The 20,877-nt window shown below is 35.8% G+C and overlaps 1 protein-coding gene across 6 annotated transcripts in view; it reads left to right on the top strand.

Moving 5' to 3' along the window:
* Window positions 1-20,877, top strand: part of tango2 (transport and golgi organization 2 homolog (Drosophila)) — a 36,113-nt gene that overhangs the window by 3,500 nt on the left and 11,736 nt on the right. For all 6 annotated transcript variants that reach the window (XR_015490135.1, XR_015490134.1, XM_087251737.1 and 3 more), the window contains 3 exon segments: window positions 7,314-7,402; window positions 10,502-10,621; window positions 13,683-13,797. Coding sequence is in view for 4 of the 6 variants with exons in the window: in XM_087251737.1 (XP_087107863.1) it covers window positions 7,314-7,402; window positions 10,502-10,621; window positions 13,683-13,797 (324 nt within the window). In the remaining 2 variants the exon portion in view is untranslated.

The raw sequence follows: 20,877 nt of genomic DNA on the forward strand, positions 1-20,877 counted from the left end.
TAATCCAAACGGTCTATTTACATTCTAAAAAAAAATGTTTTGTTTGCTTTCATTTTACATTATCACATCCTTTTGTCATTGCGTCATATAGTCTTAACCTCTACGTTTGTTTAAGATACGGTGTTTACTTAAAAACCCATAAAAGCAGTGAATGAGCAGCACTACATTAGGGCTACAGAGTGCCAAGGTGAAGGTAGACATCTGCCACAATTTTAAGCTCTCAGTCCCTATAAAGGACATGTGTCTAGATCAGGGTTTGCTGAATGTTAAAGAGCTACAGTTTAGAAGAAACCAAATCAGTGATTCAGAGCTCTGAATCATGTGTATGTAATCAATTTGCATGTGCTAGTGTTCAACGTCTTCTTTCCCCTTCACTGCTGTGAGGTTACCTCCACTAATACCATCAGATTGAAACACGCTACGCTAATCAGGATTATTGCCCAGCAAGCTGTAATTTGATTATCTAATATCGAGTCAGTCACAGTGGTTCAGTGTCACAGATGACTCAACCCAGGATGTAAAATCTAATCAATGACGCTGCTGTGTCTTGTCTTATGCTGCATTGGTTCCTCTGATTTAGTGTAGCATCAACTTGTTTACAAAACAGACGAAAGATGTACTGTGATTAAGTTCGGGGAAATGCGTAAACAATCTCACAAAATGTACAGCTGTTTAGTCTGCAATTATGCTTGTTTTGCATCCTGTAACCAAGCAACAAACTAAATTGGTATAAAGGGTATTTATGGAGGTTTTTTTAGTTAGTTGATTGATTGATTGATTGATTGATATAAGCTTTTGCTTTTATGAGCCATTAACCCCCCTGTCTCAGCAGGTTGTTTTCACACCTCTAGTTTGAAAAAAGTCTGGAAAGTGATGGAATCAAGTTTTGTTTAGGTGGGAGTGTCAAGTGGCGAAAGAGGGAAGGGTTTGCATGAAAAGGGGAATTTTTATTACGTGCACGCACTGACAGTGACTAAGTTCACATGGACATTAGTAATCAAATAATTTGTTTTAATTTCAATAGACAAAAATATGATTTAGGTGTTTACATGAGTTGCTTTTTGAATGTTTCTTTCATGATCCCATTTTACATGTTATAGCACATAATTCGATTAACGTCATTGTGTCACCACTTCATCCATTACCTCTAGAGTTTTATGTCGTTTCGGATGTTTTGTTGTTAATTTGTCGACTTTACTGCAGTTTGGCACTTTCACTTTTGTTCAGGAACATTTCATGCATGCCCACCGTGACAAATGAGATATTGGATGCGAGTATGAACTGCTGGAAGAGTGTTGTTTTAGTGGAATTTAATACCGCACACTGAATAGGAAAAAAAAAACACTTGCCATGCGGTTGTCTGTGGTCCTTCACTAACTTGATAGGTGCAGAGAACAGCATCAAACAGCCATGTGTATAGACAATTCTGTTGCAAATTGCGGTGAAAATCATTGTGGCAAAAATCCTACACGACGGTAATAGTTTGATTTAAGGTGTTATGTTTACATTCAAAGAGCAGCATTTAGAGTGGATCTTTCAATCCATAATATTGTAGTGATATTTCTGTAAATGTAGTAAACTAAATTTTGACTAAAATATGTGTTTAAAAACTGAAAGAGTACTAGCTAACTTTGCCATCTGAATAAACATAAACAAAGACACTGATCGCACACATACCAAATCCAAGGACAATCAACACGAACTGGAACCGTGTCTCTTTTTAAAAGAAGAGTGGCAGATCTGAATTTCATCACATTTCCAGATTCGAAAAGCTTTCGGATAAAATAGTTCCTTACTCACATATTTAGGTTGTGTGTTAGCAGACCACTGGTGTTTTGTGACCCTTGAAATTGCTTGTAAGAAAATGTAGGGTAATTTGTTTCAACATTTATTAAGAAGTTTGACCAACTGACTGAGTGTCCAGCAATATGGAAAAATAGATAGATAGATAGATAGATAGATAGATAGATAGATAGATAGATAGATAGATAGATAGATAGATAGATAGATAGATAGATAGATAGATAGATAGATAGATAGATAGATAGATAGATAGATAGATAGATAGATAGATAGATAGATAGATAGATTAAAGCAGTTTATAGATAGATAGATAGATAGATAGATAGATAGATAGATAGATAGATAGATAGACAGACAGACAGACAGACAGACAGACAGACAGACAGACAGACAGACAGACAGACAGACAGACAGACAGACAGACAGACAGACAGACAGACAGACAGACAGACAGACAGACAGACAGATAGATAGATAGATAGACAGACAGACAGATAGATTGATAGATGCATGTTTTACATTTTTAATGCATGTTTTACATGTTTAACATGCAGATAGCTTAAAAGAAATTAATTTGAAGCCATAAACATTTGAGTAACATTAAACATTACTGTCAGTATTAATCAATTGAGTGCCTTTTTGTTAAATAAAAAGATTACTTTTGAACAGTAGTACATCACGTTTTAATAGTTTTAGCAACAGAATAAATGTTTATTGATTAGTTGTGTCTTTTTAAACTGTCCTTTGGTACATTCAGCCTTGCGTCTTGTAGTCTCTCCTGCAATTGTAACAGACTATTTATAACATGCCATCCCACCAGATCAAAGTGGTTCTTGAGATTCTACCTTCACTTCATGTTGCACTTCACCATTTTTGAGCTCATGCCTGGTTGACGTCAGGTGATCAAACCAAAGCTTTTAATGCCAATTAGATTCCATGTCATTTAGGCAACCAGACTTTTTTATTTATTTAATTTTCATGGGTTTCTCCTTTAATGGATAGGACAGTGGAGATTAAAGGAAAGATGGTGAGGGGGGCAGGGAGGGAGGCAAAGGAGCTCGAGCCAGGAATCTAACTCAGGTCTCCGTGAGCACCTCATTGCTATGTGCTGACGCACTAACCATTAGGTTATTGTTGCTGACTTATTATTATTATTATTATTATTATTTTACATGTGTCTAATTTCAGTGTTGATGGTGCTGATGACACTGATGCCTTTAAAAAAAGAAATTAAGGCATGTGTGGGTACTTAATACAGGAAAATTACTTAATCAGGAAAACATTAACATAACCTTCGCCTGTAATCTGATATCATTAGCGCTGACCTTTTGAATGCATTTCACCAAAAGAGGCTACAATTTAGATTCTGTATCGTTAACCATCATGCTCTATAATTCACCCCGTTCAGGTCAGTTGCATTAATCCAGCTTTATAACGTAAGTTTCTTTGAGATTAATGAGGGGTTCTGCCTAAATACCCAGACGAAGTCTACAATTTTTACAAAGTTTATTACAGTTCAAAAGCAACCTGCCTCTCATCGTACACAGTTTGTGGGAATAAACGCCTCTTTTTGGAAACGTTTAATCTTCATCATATTAACCTCTGACCTCACATTCTCTGCCAGCAGCGATGAAACCCCTTTGAGAGAAAAAAAGGCCGGAGGTCTGTGTCAGTTTACTTATATATGGCCCTAATGACTTTGATGTCACTAAAATGGATCCACTTAGGGCTAATATTTAATCTCTGGAACAGAGGGAACCTGTCAGAGTGGCTGAAAAACTGAAATACGACACACTGTAGTCTTAGATTTAAGCTAGAAATTGTTTGTATAAAACTGTATAGATTGTTTGAAATGCAGCATATGGTTAAAGATTAAAGGTGAAAATTTGTATTTTGGAATAAATATGTCTGCATAAAGGCAGCATGATTTGGGGTTTGTGACTAATTTTACTTCAATAATATAACCTACTGCTCAAACATTTGCTATCAAGAGTTATTTAGAAGAAAATAAGTTATTACCATTTACATTATTTAGCGAGAATGCAGTAAATTGATGAAAATATGCTTTTCTTTTGAACTTTCTATTCACCAAATAAAAATAATAATAATAAAATTTTCCACAAAAGATTCTTTGTAGCACATCATTTTTAATCCTTAATAATCATAATGAATATTTCTTGAGCAGCAAATTAGCACATTGGAATTATTGCAACATCACTCAGAGACTCTTCTTCTGCTCTCCCAAAACTGCCTCTTGATCTGCCCTTGACGTTTTCTTCAGCTTTTTCTGTGTCCAGTTATTTTTTTGCCATTTTTTAGTTTCGGTATGAATGAATATCTCTCCATTTGGGCTGACAAAGAGGGTGATAACCTTGCCCAAGGTCTGGAGTAATTGACATTGTCAAGCCAGTGAGTTGTTTTCAGATGGAGAGGAGCTTTTCTGCTTTGCAAGCTGTCTCCAGTACAGAGCACATTTTCCTGGGGTTCATCAACCATTGCAGATCAATCTGCAAAGCCTCCAGGATATTGCATCACTCTTTGTCTCTCTGATTTTCTTCCTCTCTGTCAGCCTGTCAGGTTCCACAGACTGCAAATGCAGTGGACATGTGACTATCCGTCCTGTTGTTACGCAGCTATTGCCCGCCTTGCCTTCTCTGTAAGCAAGAAAGCTGAAAAGTAAACTTGTGCAAAGTAAAAATGAGCTGTATTTTTTAAGACTTAATGCTCTCATCCTTTGTTTCACACCTTTTTTTAAGTCCGTCATTTAAGAATGATTACAATAGCTTGGCAGATAGTGTTTACAATAATGACCCACCAAGGTGCAATAGTCTTGGTTAGCACTGTATACAGTTTAAAAGAACTTTTAAGAAAGGCCCAATGGTCCACAAAGGTGTTAATTGAAGCTTGGGTGAGTGCTTCATTTATTGATTTCTTTGATCAATGTTTATGCCTTGCAAACTTAAATATTCGTAATTTTCCATATAAAGAAAATCTAGATATACCCAAGGGGATAGCTAAACAATAAGGCTTCAGAACATGGAAAGACATACTGTGAGCCTCAGACCCCATCTTCCGATGATAATCTGACCAATCTGAACAAAACGGTAACGTTGCTCAAGGGATCATCATTATGCAAGTACCAGGATGCTTTTGATTGGCCACAACATTTTCTTGGGCAGATTGCAACAATTACATTTAATCTTTTTATTTTCAAGTTTATCTAAGCTTGTATTAAACTAAAGCCTGCTTTGCCACATCTAAACATTGTCCAGTGATGCAGTTTTTGTAATGGCTCAAAGTTATTGAAGAAGTGAATAAATAAAAGTATCTTGGCATAACTTGATACATTAATTTAAAATTGAATAGTCATGTTAAAAGAAGGTCAAGCCAAGTTTATATTATTTTTGTTTTATTACAAGATTTTTAACATCTCAAACTGCAAAATTCTACATGCACACAATGATATTCTCACACTTGTCATATTGCATTACATCATGGCCATAAGCCTCTTTAACTCCATTGAAGCTTGTTGACTCTACACAAACAAGCAATTAAAATTATGGACTTAAAGCCTATGCGATGGCATCATTGTGTGATTTTATGTAAACATAAACTTTTTAGCTTTGCCAGTTTTATTCAGTTCAATTACCTTAAATTGTTTTTTAAATGTTAAAATAATCACGTTCCAATGGTGTTTTCAGATCTAATCAGTAGGCATCAAACCTCTCACAGAGTCACACGAGCAACTGCTAATGGTGACTGTCAAGTGCCAAAGTGTAAGATATCTTTTGGTCAGTCTCTTTTCTCTGTAAACCTCCTAGAGCTTTGTGGCCACATACACAGCACATTTTAGATCTTGAGTGGCTATTTAAAATACTTTGAATGTTTTATATTTTGTTATAGACATACGGTGTCGTCTTGCAACTGTTTTGCAGCATATGAAATGTCCCAAACACTATTTTTAACCGTCCAACATGGGATTTTTTTTTGTTTTTACTCTCTGATAGTCAAAGCAAGTAAAAAAAAAAGTGTGTTATATATGCATTGAAAACAGTCAGGAAAAAGTGTTTTATGTAAATTCGGACCACGAGTCCACATAGAGTATATAGACATAATTTTTCTCTAAAAGTACATATCAAAAGATGATACTTAGGTTTTATTCTAATTAGGTTAAAATAAGCCCAAATAGCAAAGAGAAATACAAATGCATGTAAAAAAAAACACATTGGACCTTAAGAGGCTAAGGGAACCAAATCGTGAAATGATTTACCTGTTAGCCCAAAATTAGAAAGTAATATAAATATTTTTAGTAGTGTTCTTAAGAAGTGGTTAAAACGAAACAACAATGTTTGCACAAATAGTCTACTATTAAGTTGTTTGATCATGCTGCCTTTACTTTTGCTTTACAGCAATTTTATGTAAAGAATTATAATGTTGTGTAAATGTATCTATTCTATTGTCATTTTGTCAAGCCTCCCGTAGACAAATTGAGAATTAGCAGATCTGCTAAAACACTTAAACAAATACATTTGGCTGTCCTATGTAATTGTGATGTCCATGTCAAATAAATCAACAAAAACCCCTGGTTATTTGAATTATATCAGGTTTTGTGTTGCAAATTTAATGCTGCTTATAGTGACGATTCTCTCGGACCAATCTGTGAATAGCAATGTGCATACATCACATTGTAGTATAATACAGCTTGCTTTGAATCTGACCCTAGATAGTACTGAAAAGTATGGAATGCAGTAAAATGCCCCCAAAAGCGAGCCTTACTGCCATTATTTTAATACTCGCATGAAGCACCATCTGACAAAGTAGTTCAAACAAGACTAGACACAACTTTAAAATGCACACAGATATTTGGTTGTTTTCACAGTATAGGCTTCACCCTCTCCTGGAAAGTGGACAGCAAAAATGAGCTCATTTGCATTTAAAGAGATGCACAAAAACACAGTTTGTTTTGCTTCCATGAAAAATCTACTGTATTGTTTAACATGTAAACTCAACAGATGCGTTCTAAGGACACTTTTTTTACATCTTGTAAAAAGGGCATAATAAGACTGCTTTAATGACAGAGAGGCATCTACCACATCAGGGCCTGATCAGGGACAGTAAACGCACACACAGCTGAGCCTTCTCCGGGCCTTAGGTGTGTAGCTGGCGCAGCAGTCTATGTTCTCCTGGGATCAGCTAGATAAACACATTTAGGTGCACATGTGACCTCTAAGCCCATTCAACAGTGCCTGCCTCACTCTCTTCCCCTCAAACATGAAGCCTGACTGAAAATTACCTTTTTATTAGTTTACACAGTTCCCATTACACATGAATAGCACGTCACAGCTTTTGTTTTCCACATTATGAGGCTATAAGGATGTCTAAAGGTAGCCCATTAGAGGTGTGTGTTCTTATACAAGTGATATGTTATCAGTATGATGTTATTGAAAGCATACTGTGAAAGAGTTTGTGTGATTTCTCCTTTTATTATTCTAATTTCTTTTTGAATGCAGGCTCATTCTGGCTGCTAACAGAGATGAGGTCTACAGCAGACCGTCCAAAGCTGCAGAATTCTGGGGCAGCAGCAGCGAGATCCTCAGCGGTAAATATCATCCTTATTATTCAAATTCTGAGATGTATTTATTATTTAATCAATGTCTAGTTTTTTATCCCATCAACATTCTTATGGTGGACTTTGTGTCACTCATGAATTCAGATATTGGTTTCAGTTTCAGTCTGAACTGCATATAATTAAAGGGTTCATTTTAAAATGAACAAGAGTTTCTTTAAGAGTCTCTTGCTTTGAGACCATTATTTAATCTCTCATAACCAGACTTTTTGATGTTTTCCTGTGCAGTGTCTAGTTCATGTTAAATTCTATTTTGGTAAAGCAGCCTATTTGGACAAACAAAACTGTTTGAAGTGTATTAAGTGACTAAACACTGTTTTATGTACCTTTTACAGACAGTGATGGATTAGCATGATTAGCTGTTTGTCCAAGTAGCAAGCATATTTAGAATTATATTTATATTTAGAATAATATTTAGACTTTTTCAAGCTAGTGGAGCAGTTTGGCAGTTTTAATTATATATTTAAATATTATTTTCACACTTTGTACTCTCATTGGCTAGTTTTTTTATTTATTTTTTGAACAATCTTTTTATTGACATGTAATAAAAATATAACAATATAACATCACATTCATATTTACATCTTTGTTTTCAATTTAGAGAAAAAGAACAACAGTAATAAAAAAACAATATAAGCGAAATAAAAAGGGGGGGGGGGGCACTGGTTGTTTAAATTATTCATTTATTCATTTTCTTGTCGGCTTAGTCCCTTTATTAATCCAGGGTCACCACAGCGGAATGAACCGCCAACTTATGTTTTTACGCAGCGGATGCCCTTCCAGCCGCAACCCATCTCTGCGAAACATCCACACACACATTCACACACACACACTCATACACTACGGACAATTTAACCTACCCAATTCACCTGTACCGCATGTCTTTGGACTGTGGGGGAAACCGGAGCACCCGGAGGAAACCCACGCGAACGCAGGGAGAATATGCAAACTCCACACAGAAACGCCAACTGAGCCGAGGTTCGAACCAGCGACCTTCTTGCTGTGAGGCGACAGCACTACCTACTGCGCCACTGCCTCGACTTTGTTTAAATTAGTAAAAGATTATTCTAGAAAAAAACATTAGGAAGAAATTGTTGAAAATACAAATCATCTATTGGAGGCATGCACCAGATCATCAATATGACAATGGTTTGTTTAAATAAATCTTTGGAAATAGGGGGAATGTGTTGATAGGCTAAGTCAATGTCAGTTTATTTATTGAATTGCTGAAATTTGAGTTGGAAATAAAATATATAAAGAGTGCCCACATTTTCTCAAAAACAGTAAGTTTGCCTTTTAACATGTATGACAGTTTTTCCATTGCTAAACAGAAGGACATATTTTTGATAGATGTATAGATGGCCTTTGCATTTTTCTCCTGTACAAAGCTATTAGACGCTTTGCTTGGAGTATACTTATATTGATAAGTTTACAAGTGTTGCTGTAGCAATCAATTTTTTTCACAAGTAATTCCCAAAATAAACATTTCTTGTTTCATGGGCAGTTTTATAGAGACCATTTCAAAAATGAATATTACCACCTCTTTCAAAATCCTTGTATACTTTCTCAGCTAGTTATTTTGTTCTCTTATTTGTTTGTTTGTTTATTCATTTATTTACTTTTGCACTGTGATATTTGGATTTCTGTCATGCTTGTGGAGCTATTTGACTGTCTTATTCATTTATTTTATTTCACTTTATTTTATTTAACTTCAATGTTGTCACAGTTTGTCCACTCACCAGCTAGCTATTTTTTCTGTAATATCTGTTTTACATTTTGTTTTATTTACTGAACATTTAGAAAATGATTTGTTGGATTTTGAGAGTTCAAACGGTTAGAACTTTTATTGCCAATGGAAAGAATAATCTAATATTATTTTTCCTGTGGAAACAGAGTCATGAAGAAGAGAAGGCTGGTGGCATCATCTGCTTGACAGGTTAACATGTCTAGTGTCCTGCATTATGCCTCAATGGTGGAACCGAACGATTCACTAGCAAGAAAACAGTTAAACAGACTATACGTGCAATGATAAAGAATAAACCTCCTCCATTTGGCCTCTTTACTTTCTCTTTACTTTACTCCTTTACTTTTATGTAGTAAGAAAATTGTGGAAACTCACTTCACTTAAGACACCATTAGCATATTTAATTTAGTAATTTTGTTTAAGTGCAAAGATTTGTTTCTAAATTCAGTTCTAATTTCCAGCAAATGAATAAATGAAGCATAATAACAAGTGTGGTAAAAAAAACAATGATTTCATGCCTTACGTGCCTTGTACCGGGTGCATGATAGGGCTCCTAATGTTACATTGATTAAGTGTCCATTGTAAGGACTGACCACCCTCAAGAAATAAGAAGTGTTCAAAAGACTGATGACCCACTGTCTGCTAAACCATACACCCAAGTACACAAATCAGCCATTCTCTCTGCTGTAAAAGATCATAGATATTTGGCTTTTGTTTTTTTTCTGTCCATGTTCCCCTATTTAATCTTGGGGTCAGACAGAACGGATCGGTCTTTAATTGATGAGTGCTTTTATGTGCAGTGGTAGAAATAAATTCGACTTTTAAGGAAGAAGCCCTTATCTGTCTATAGGAGCAAACTGTGGATGAGCAATGATGGGGTCTTTGGATGATGATGATGAAAAAGCCAGAAGCTTTCGGGGGTTTGTGTTTTGTGAAACAGTCAAAATGTTCCCTACGTTAATAAAAAAAAGTGGTTGTGAGCCCTGAAAATGTACCACTTTTATGAATTCTGTTGTCACATAAATAAACATGTGTGAACACAACCATACTCAAATACAGGACTGCCAACCATATTGTGCCACTGTGTTCCGTGTACTAGCTTTTGTGATTCTGTTCTTTCCAGATCAGTGTGCTCAGGCATACACTGTTTTCCTTTCACTATCAAGATGGAAAATATTATTTTGTACTTTCAGTCTAGGTCATTCCTGAGCTGTTTGGTGCATCCAAATCTGATCTCCTGCTGCTTTTTATTATTACAGCCTGCAGACTGGATTTAATGTCACTTTGACATTAAGTCTCAATGTGACTTTTTTGTTTTCTGTCATTAGGTCTGGACATGGAAGAGGGGAAAGAAGGTGGTTCATGGCTGGGAATTAGCAAACGAGGAAAACTGGCTGCATTGACCAATTACCTGGAAGCACGGCAAAATCCAGACGCCCAGGGGAGAGGTAGCACAGCTCTTTCAGCCATTTGTATTAATGCACTCTGCTATTACCGAGCAGTTGACGGGACACACTTAATCAATGTGTTACTCTGACAAATTACTCTTAATAGTAAAATAACTCACTTTTGAAAAGCTTGATCATCAGTGCACTTTCTTTTCAAGTAAGCAGCCATCCAGACTTTATTTTCCTCTATTTATGTAAAATGAGCTCAAGCAGTTTTCAACAGCATGCAAACATACATCATAGACTAATATTCTGAACACGCAGTGTTTTGATGGCAAGATCCACTTTGTAAATAGCCGTTCTATACACTCAGAGTAAAAACATCCCAAAAGGGAATTGTAAAAAAATAATAAACTCAAAATAAAAAATGAGATTTTTCAGATCATATAAATGAGTGGTGCTTGCCTTTGCAAAACACACATGTGGCAAGGATAGGAATTATCACACTTTCACATTTTCTTATAATAGTCCTCCAGTATCTCTGCAGCACTCTGGATGTGGTCAAAAAATTGACTAGAATTTTCGGTAACACTTTATAATAACTACACACTATAAATCATTTATTAAGCATTAGCAAAAAGTGAATTAATTATCCGTTAAGCATTAACTCTACATTAATAAACGTAAGCAGTTTATAACTGCAGCTACAAATGCTCTATTCTTGACTTATAACCACATTTAAAATGTGCTTAATAATTGTATTTTCATTCTTAATAAATGATTAATTTTTCATTACTAAATTAATTATTGCGTTATTTACAAACCATTTGTATTTTAGAGTAGTTGAGGGTTTTTAGGATCATTCAGAATGAGTTAGTAAATGATTAATAAACTATTGAAATCAACGTTTACATGTCTTATTATTCAGGCATAGTCAACTAATATGTTAATAAATGCTTATTTAACTCAACTTCATGCAGTTTTGTGACCTAATCTAAAGTGAGGACTATTCATGCTTTATAAATCCCTTATAAATGACAAATAAAGGCTCAGAATCAAATGAACAATAATCTTTGCAATCTTTTCTAAAATGTAAAATTACTGTAAAGTTTAAACATCGCTGAATAACAGGAGTGTCAGAATACAACAAAACTGGATAAAACAACAATATAATAATTAAACAATGTAATAAAATGTAATGTTTAAACTCTACAGTGATTTTATTTTAGATTAGGTTGCAAAGAATTTTTTATTTGAAGTACAGTTTCATTTGTGTATCTTTAACTGAATAGGAATGAATAATGCCATTTTTCCTGTTTAGAATTTAACTGAGCCTTTATTTGTCATTTATAAAGGATTTATAAAGCATGAATAGTCCTCACTTTAGATTAGGTCATAAACCTAGTCTGCAAGTAAGATCTACATTTTGTGGTGACTAACAAGTCTGAAGAAAAAATCATTCTAAGTAAGGCTGGGTGATAATTGAAAGTAATCGAGTATAGGCTTTAAAGGTCGATTTCGATCTAATATTTCCAGGTAAATTTTTTCAGTTACTTTGCATACCATGTGTGGAGTCACATAACCCCGCTTTAAGGCTAATTTATACTTATTATATTATGATTTATACTTATTATATTATTCTGATATTATATTTCTGACAAGTGCACGTGCACGGATCGGCGCAGCCTTCGCATAACTGCACATCTCTCAAAAAAATGTACTACATGTCACAACGACACATGGCGCAAGCATTGTGATTGGTCGCTTAGGTGACGGTGATGAGGGTGGAATGGCGAGGAGAGCCACATTTTAGGCAATGTTATAATTTTAGTTGTTTAAAGTTTATGTTGAATAAATAATCAGAGATAATAGATAGTCTGTGTTTCGTTCAATTATTTTAAAATCAAGTAATGCTTCCTTTATTTAAAAATCTCTCTCACTTGTCATATGTGAGCGTATTTACTGTATAAAACTTGGCAAAAACATAAAATAAATAACCAAAATAATCAATCATTAATTACAATCGAGTTAAAATATTAAATTAATCGAGATATTGATTTTAGGACAAATCACCCAGCCCTAATTCTAAGAGCGTAGCATTTGAACACAGAGTGAATTTTAAGCGGCAACAGAAAGGTGTGGGATAGGACTTAACAAGAGTGGGATTAAAAACACAAAAAACACCTATTCGGACCTCCAAATGACAAGTGTGAAAACAGCAAAGTCCCTGATCCCTCGACAGGATTCTCCTTCCATTCAAGTCTGTGAAAGATTTTCAAAAGCCAACACTTCACTGCTCAATTAAACACTGTGTAATTAGTGGATTCATTCTTCAGAGGCTTGGAACAAACCTCTAACCCAGAGCAATAATAATAGAGATAGCAGTCTTTTGAAGAATCATAACAATAATTATAATCGTAATTTGAAAAACTAAAAGAAATTAAAAGAATAAAACACAAGCAGAATACATTGATATTTAATAATACAGATAAAAAGACTCCAGATTCAACACACCATGGCAGATTTCGTTAGCAATTTCCTCCATTTTGAGATTTCAGTGCTTCTAAATCAACTTCATTCTAACGACAGAAGCTAATGAAGGGGTTATTTGGATTATTAATTGGGGTTGCCTAAATTGTGTAATTGTTAATGATTGCTGACATGTTCAAATAAACACATGCATGTGGGGAGTGAGTCTGCAGACACGAGCAGCTGTTCACTGCAGATCTCCATCAGCTGAGCTAGACTCTTCACTGTTATCACTCTAGGGTCTGTTTAGGTTCTTCAGGGCCTCTTTATAGGCTGACACCTCACTAGCACTTACCATCAAAAGCATGTCCAACACACCCCACCGCTCTGTTCCTATGCCATGTCCCTAAATATAATGCAAACAACTCAGCTGTCATTCGCATGGTTGTACACAACAGCTGCATGTGAAAGCTGGGGTATTGCACAGTAACTCAGTACATGTTGTTCAACAAATAGCATCCACTGTTTAAAATCTGCCTTACACTTCCAATTACTTCCCTTCAGTAACAAAATAGTGACTTTTACAATTCATGGTGGTAATAAAGTGGACTATTGATACTGATGCTTTTCTTTTGTGTTTAATTTTATTCAGGTTTTTTGGTGTCCAACTATTTGACCGATAACTTGGACAGTTTGGCATACCTCCGCAAAGTGTCTTCAGAAGCGCATTTATATAATGGCTTCAATCTCCTCACAGCAGAATTCAGGTGAGTGGTGGAAGGCAAATCTTGGATGGTTGTTTAGTGTTTGTGTGCCCTCTGTGAAATTTTCAAATATTTACCAAGTTGTTTTATACACACACAGATGACTATTAGCCTTTATTGAAGTGTTCAAATATTTCCCAAGTGATCTTTATGTATGTATGTATGTATGTATGTATGTATGTATGTATGTATGTATGTATGTATGTATATATATATATATATATATATATATATATATATATATATATATATATATATATATATATATATACATATACATATACACACACACATATATATATATATATATATATATATATATATATATATATATATATATGTACACACGCACACACATATTATTATACACACACACAGACAATTATTAGTCCTCCTGGGAAATTTAAAAAATAATTCTCGATTGATATTTTATATATAAACACACAAAAAATTGCCCTCCTGTGAAATTTTCCCACGTGATTTTAACAGAGCCAAGGTATTTTTCACAGTATTTCCTATTATATATTTTTCTTCTGAAGAAAGCCGTATCTTTTTAGGTTTGGCTGGAATAAAAAAGTGAAAATGTGAAAAATGCTACGGTCAATATTATTATTAATTATTTTTGTTTATTTTTATTGTTATTTTAACCTTTTTGCAGTTTGCGCTTGATTTTTGTAAGGTAGGGTTATAGGCTTACATTTAGTTTGCGTAATACATCATCAGACACTATTAGAAGGGCTGGGTGATTAAATCGATTTTATCGATCGTTCACATCGATTTGTTTGAATGAAAATTGGTATTCCCTCTAACATGTGACTCTCCCATTTGGGTTACCATAGTTCCCCCTGGATTTCGATAGACACACAAACAACAAGCAGCGAGCAGAGGAGAACTCAAAGAAATGTTGCGCTCTTTGAAATTAAATTAAATGAACAACAACATGAACGCACAAGCATGCCTGCCAAAAAAACGCAATAATGCAAAACTCTTCATCATGTATTCACCACAAGACGCACATTTTAAACTGCATGTCACACCTTGTTTTCTCACCGTGAGAAGTACCGTTAATGGATAAGACAATTAATGAAAAAGACACACATATGAAAGGAACTGTTACCCATAGGTATTAGGGATGGGAAGATTAACCGATATGTATCGATACGCGGTCATGCGCGTGCACGATGCGAGTGCATCGGTAGAGCAGCAGAGGATGAATGAAATTTTGGAAGCAAATCGAGATGCATCGGTTTTTCCAAGATACAGCTTATATTTTTAATATAGAATGTATTTTTTATTTATTAACAAGTGTTGTCAACCTGTTTTTGGCGCATAATTTAATCGACCTACATAAAGTAAGCCTTAGCAACGGATTTGCGGATGTGCACACATACACTACAACTCAGTGTATCAGGTGTGCGGATGAAGCTAGTGGTGCGCCCTCAGAAAGCGCGAGAAGCAAAACAAACATTTTATTCCCCACTGAGTTCTAAATCTAAAGTATGGCAACATTATGGATTTAAGGATGGACGACTTGACAGGACAGATGCAAATTGCAAAATGTGCCGCGCATCTGTAAAATACACGAGCAGTACGACTAATCTGAAATCTCACTTCAAGCGGCGCCACGGTGTTGTTGTGGAAGCATCTTCCAGTGTTTCTGCAACCCCGGCTTCCTGCACTGCTTCAACTGTAGCTACCAGCTCCAAAAGTGGTGAGAAAAGCATTGCAAGTTTTTTTCCATGCGCAACAGTTTTGTGCGCTCTACGCCAATAACGGATGTTACTGCATTGTTCATCTGCAAAGATATTCAGCCTAGTGTCACAGAGAACGAAGGTTTTTAACACCTCCTCCTGTTAATTTGTATTTAATTATATTTTTATTAGCCTGTTGTTTACAGTGACAGTGATGTTTCAAAGCAGCATAACACTGCTAGTTCACGACCTTAAGTTTTGAATATTCAGTGGCACAATATATCTTTGTAAAACTTGTTTTCATAGTTGAAAAGTTATATCACAATTCTTGTTGTGCAATGGTAAACCTTTATGTTGAAAGAGTGCAAATATATATATTTTTTAATATATATTGCACTTATACATTCTGTTTATCTTGAAAATTCTTAAATAATATGTGCTATATTTTCTAAAATGGCCCTCTACTGTAAACTGACACTCTGGCTCTGAGAGAAAAGCCAGTTTGTAAAAAAAAGTCTTGGTTTTGCTTGGTTTATAAATAATCAAACTCATTCAATGGCACAGCATCCTCTTTCACATCATCTCATAAACTTGATCTAATTAGTTAGTGCTGCATTATCGCATTGTATCGTGATATGGGTGTGAATCGCATCGTGTTGCATCGCAATATGTCACAAATGTATCGCTAATATATCGGATCGTATTCTTTGTATCGAGATGTGTATCGGATCGGCATTATAGCTTAGATGCCCAACCCTAATAGGTATTCATTCATTCATTTTCTTTGCAGCTGTTTCCCTTTATTAATCAGGGATCGCCACAGCCAACCGCCAACTTATCTAGCATATGTTTTACAGTGGATGCCCTTCCAGCTGTAACCCATCACTAGGAAACACCCATTCACTCTCATTTACACACACTTATACTCTACGGACAGTTTAGTTAATCCAATTTGTCTATAGCACATGTCTTTAGACTTTGGGGGAAACCGGAGCACCTGAAGGAAACCCACGCAAACACGGGGAGAACATGCAAACTCCCCACAGAAATGCCAAATGGCCAAGCCAAGGTGCGAACCAGCAACCCTCTTGCTGTGAAGCGACATTGCTACTTTTAATGCATGTTCATTGAAAAAGAAACATCTTGTAAAAGGTCCCTTATGAGTTTACTTTCACTGTAGATTACTTTCACTGTAATTGTGTAAATGTATATTATCATTATAAAAATCTTGTATGCAATTATAAATAGAACTTGTGAAAGTTGATCTTTAAATGGCAACTTTTTTCTTTATATCCTATAATTATAAGTATGATAAGGTTATATAGGTTATTAATTTTCAAATCCAAGCATTTTTGTTAGGGTAAACAAATCAATTTAAATCATAAATCTTTTTTTTTTTTTTTTAATCTATTTTCAAGGATTTTTTTAAAAGGCCATATCGCCCAGCCCTAACTATTAGCAAATATTATGTAAAAATATAATGTTGAATATTTCATGATTTGATCTTGTTCACATCTGCTTATTAATAGTTTATCAAAAAAAATTCTGTTAACAAATTATTGAAGCAAAAATTGTGATTGTTTTACGGAGGCATAGAAATCATAAGAAATAACATTAAGTGTTAAATAGTCAAATAATGATGTGTTGCAGAATCGGTTAAATCAAATCAAAGCATGTGCCCTTCAGCTCTCAGTTAACTAATTTAAATAACTTCTCTCTAATTACAACCGTTTTGGTGCTAACACCACACATCAACCTGTCAACATTTTAAGAAATTGCTCTAAAATGACTAGGAGTGAGTTGAATCTAATTTATGATCTCACTTTCTTTTCTTGAGCCTTTGGTAGTCACAGCAAGCACGGGTGCTGCTGCCTGCTTTACATGTACCAGAGCTAAAGAAATCAATTTAGAATAGAGTTTGAACAGATGGTATGTTTCTATCACGTTCTTTGTTTGCGTGACGTTCTTATAGCTTGGTAATGTGAAGGGATTTAAGTAGATGAAGTTTCATGATTTCACATTTTAAAGGTCAAATATTAATCTCTTCCTGAAGAATCCAACAATAATAGACCATGAAAACCAGAAAGCATTGATGCTCACAATGTTGCCTTAATGTAAATTATAAAATGCAAAATATAGATCATTTGAGCCTCACGTGAGCAAATTGCCAAATGTAATAGCCACATTTCCACTATTGGTCCAAATGGTTCTGTTTAATTAACTGTTCCATTCTGTGCTGATCCGGTCCTGTTAGAATGAAAACTGATTAATTTGTCCACTGTGGTGCTGAAAACGGAACTTGTTGGAATGTTATACAAATGCGCCAGTGGTAGTGTAAACAGCAACATAGATGAGGATCAGATAAATCTCTGTTTTTGGGATTACTATAGCTATGGCCTACTGGTAAGAGTGAATAACCAGCGCTCTCACCACACTTAATAACACAGCTGAGACGAGCCACTTTAGCAGGACACCGATCCCCCTACTGCTTTGCGGGTGTCGCTGCAATGGCTTCCCATTGTTCTTCACTTGGTGGATGGGTTAAATCCAGAGCACAAATTTCAAGTATGGATCACCATACTTATACAAAAATTGCGACTCTAACTTTGACATCCCCATGTCACAGTCAGTGTCCCAATGTGTACTGAGCCAGGCTCTTTATGGTCTTTGTAGTCTTTTAAAGTGCTTGAATTCATCGACACAACATTTTTTAGCAGTCACACTTGAGTTGAAGCATGTGAAATTCTGTCATAGGCCCCGTTTATAAGTTTTGCTACGGTTACACCATCCATCCACACTAAGCTGGAGTTTGAGCGCCGAAAACGGAGCGTTTTGAAAACGCTGGAGAGGCCGTTTTCATTCTAAAACGCTGCTGCTCCGTCTCAGTGTGAATGGGGGAAAACGGAGACATCTGAAAACGGAGGCGGGGCTGCAGACATTTGCCTCTCTGATTGGGGCTTTTTCCTCAATATTAAGTAGCCTACATGCACAGTTCAGTCCTGCATCCTCTCCTTGTAATTTCAGACTTCGCAAGTTTAATATGGAAAACTTTAAAGGCAACAGTGTACTTTATAACCTTATTCACATCACCTTGGCTTCGTTGTTTCACTATATCTTAACATTAAAATTAAAACATAATATGAGAAACTGCGATTTTCATTTTGATATTGACAACTTAACAGACAGCAGAAATGTTGAGGCGATGTGCTGCATATATGAGCGTCATCTTCACTGTATGCATATTCATAACAAAACGGAGTCTATAACATTACTGCCTCCTTTCTTTTTCAGTGAAAATACGAAACACAGCCTCTCTTTTGCTGAATATCAGTTTTAATAATCAATAATGGCCATTATAAAAGAATGACGTACAATAAGTTTATACATTATAGGAAATAGAGGCAAGCAATTAGTCAATATACAGAATGTACATGGTTACATTAATCATTAACTTATCTTTGTGCTCAGCCAAAACACGTTACCTGAGAACAAGTAAAACATTTAAAAGACCAAAGTCGGGGAATATGCTGTTCGATAAAGACAACAAAATTAATAAAATATCACGTTTAACAAATAAAGTGAGATTAGATCCAGCAGGAGATCCTTGATGAACAGTCTGACGAGCACAGCTCTCATCTGGCTAGATAGGCTGCAGCGCATGCCAGAGTGTGTGTGTGGTCACATGATGTGCGTTTTCGGTGTTTTGGTGTAGACGGATTGTTGTTCAGAAATGCTGGGTGAAACGCTAGTGTGGATGCGGATCGTTTTCATTCTAAAACGCCATTTTAAAATTAAATTAAAACGCACTAGTGTAAACGGGGCCATACAGTGCAGCGAAAAGTGTTAGGATAAAACATGATGATGTGACACTGATAAAATCAGCGATTGCTCCATATCATCATTTCATTTCTGTACTGAGATGTCAGTTTGATATTCAATTGGTTTCAATTAATCGCATGATGCAAATTTGCAGGTCAGAGTTCACCAAATTTGAACTCTGGAGTACAGGAATATGCAAAACTTGCACTAACTTGCATTTCCAGTCTGCCGTATTCGCAAACGTCCGAATATAAATCTATGAGGCGAAAAGTTCAGTGTTACTACGAATTTTGGGAACCAGAGAGCTGATTGAGATGCACCCTCTGCCATCGGTGTCAACTTTCCCGCAGTGTTCAGCTTCAACTCTTATCAAACACACCTGAAGAAGCTAACCAAGGTCTACAGGAAGCTACAGAATTGTTAGGTTTATCAGGGATGAAAGCAAGAAAGTGGAACTTGAGAACCAGAGTTGGGAATCCCTTATTGGAAGAGAACTGTCATCTTCATTTCATTTTATTTTTCCCCTCTACGTTTTTCGCAGCAGCTAGCCGCGTGTTTGAGACTTGGGGCAAGACATTATAACCCCATCCTTTAGCTTGCTGAAAGCCTGTCTGCTAATGTCATGATGTATTACTTAAGCCCATGCTGTCATCTCAAAGTCTGGAGGAATAATATTTGTCCATTTGTCTCTGTCTCTTCAAGCCCATATTTATAAGCCGAAAATACATTGGAATGTCACTTGGACTCCCAGAGCTAGTAATGAAACTGAAAGGGATAGCCGTAAGGGAGTGTTGTTCATTTGTTTACCCTTTTAATAAACATGATCATTATTGAGCTTATCGGACTCACTTTCTTTCCAGGCCACAAAGGACAAAATGATACATGTCCAGATAAACTGAGAGAAATTACAATGGGCATTTTGTGGTGAAATCAATACAGCTGTCTCCTGTAAATAGAGACGGCCTTTGCAAAGGAATAAAGAGATTTTTGTTTGTTTCTCTACAGGGATGTGACTGACAACACTTAGAATAGCTTCATGTTTTATATGATTTTTAGCCTTTGAAATGTTTCTTCCTGCTTTTTTTCTGGTTTGATATTGCAATGCTCCTTTGAGTGCTTCTTAAAGCTTTCACATATAGAACATAGAGATTCTTTTAAGGGCTCTTTTCATGAGGAATCAAACTTTCCTTGATCTTTAGAGATTAAAGTGTTCATTATGTAAATTTCAGAACTGGCGCTACATAAAAAAACACATTTATTGGAAAGGAAACTGCAAAAATGGCTTGTTCTGTACTTAAGCAACTTTTTGGGGGATCACTATGAGCTAGTGAAGGGCTATGCAGGTAAACCTCACTTCTTTGACCTCAAAATATGCTCTAGCCACAGACGCCTTTTAGAGGAACCAACTCCCATAATTCGATCCCAGCTCAGAATGGGATTAGTGCAGTTGGACCAGTGGGTTACATGTGGGGGCACGTCCGGGATGGAAGTGAGGTGTAGGGGGGTGAGTGTAACGGAGGCCAGCTAACGAATTGCTATGCAGGTAAACCTTACTCCTTTGACCTCAAAAGGT

This window comes from Danio rerio, chromosome 5 (assembly GCF_052040795.2).
Source record: "Danio rerio strain M-AB ecotype USA chromosome 5, GRCz13ab, whole genome shotgun sequence".
In the NCBI taxonomy this organism is placed as follows: domain Eukaryota; kingdom Metazoa; phylum Chordata; class Actinopteri; order Cypriniformes; family Danionidae; genus Danio; species Danio rerio.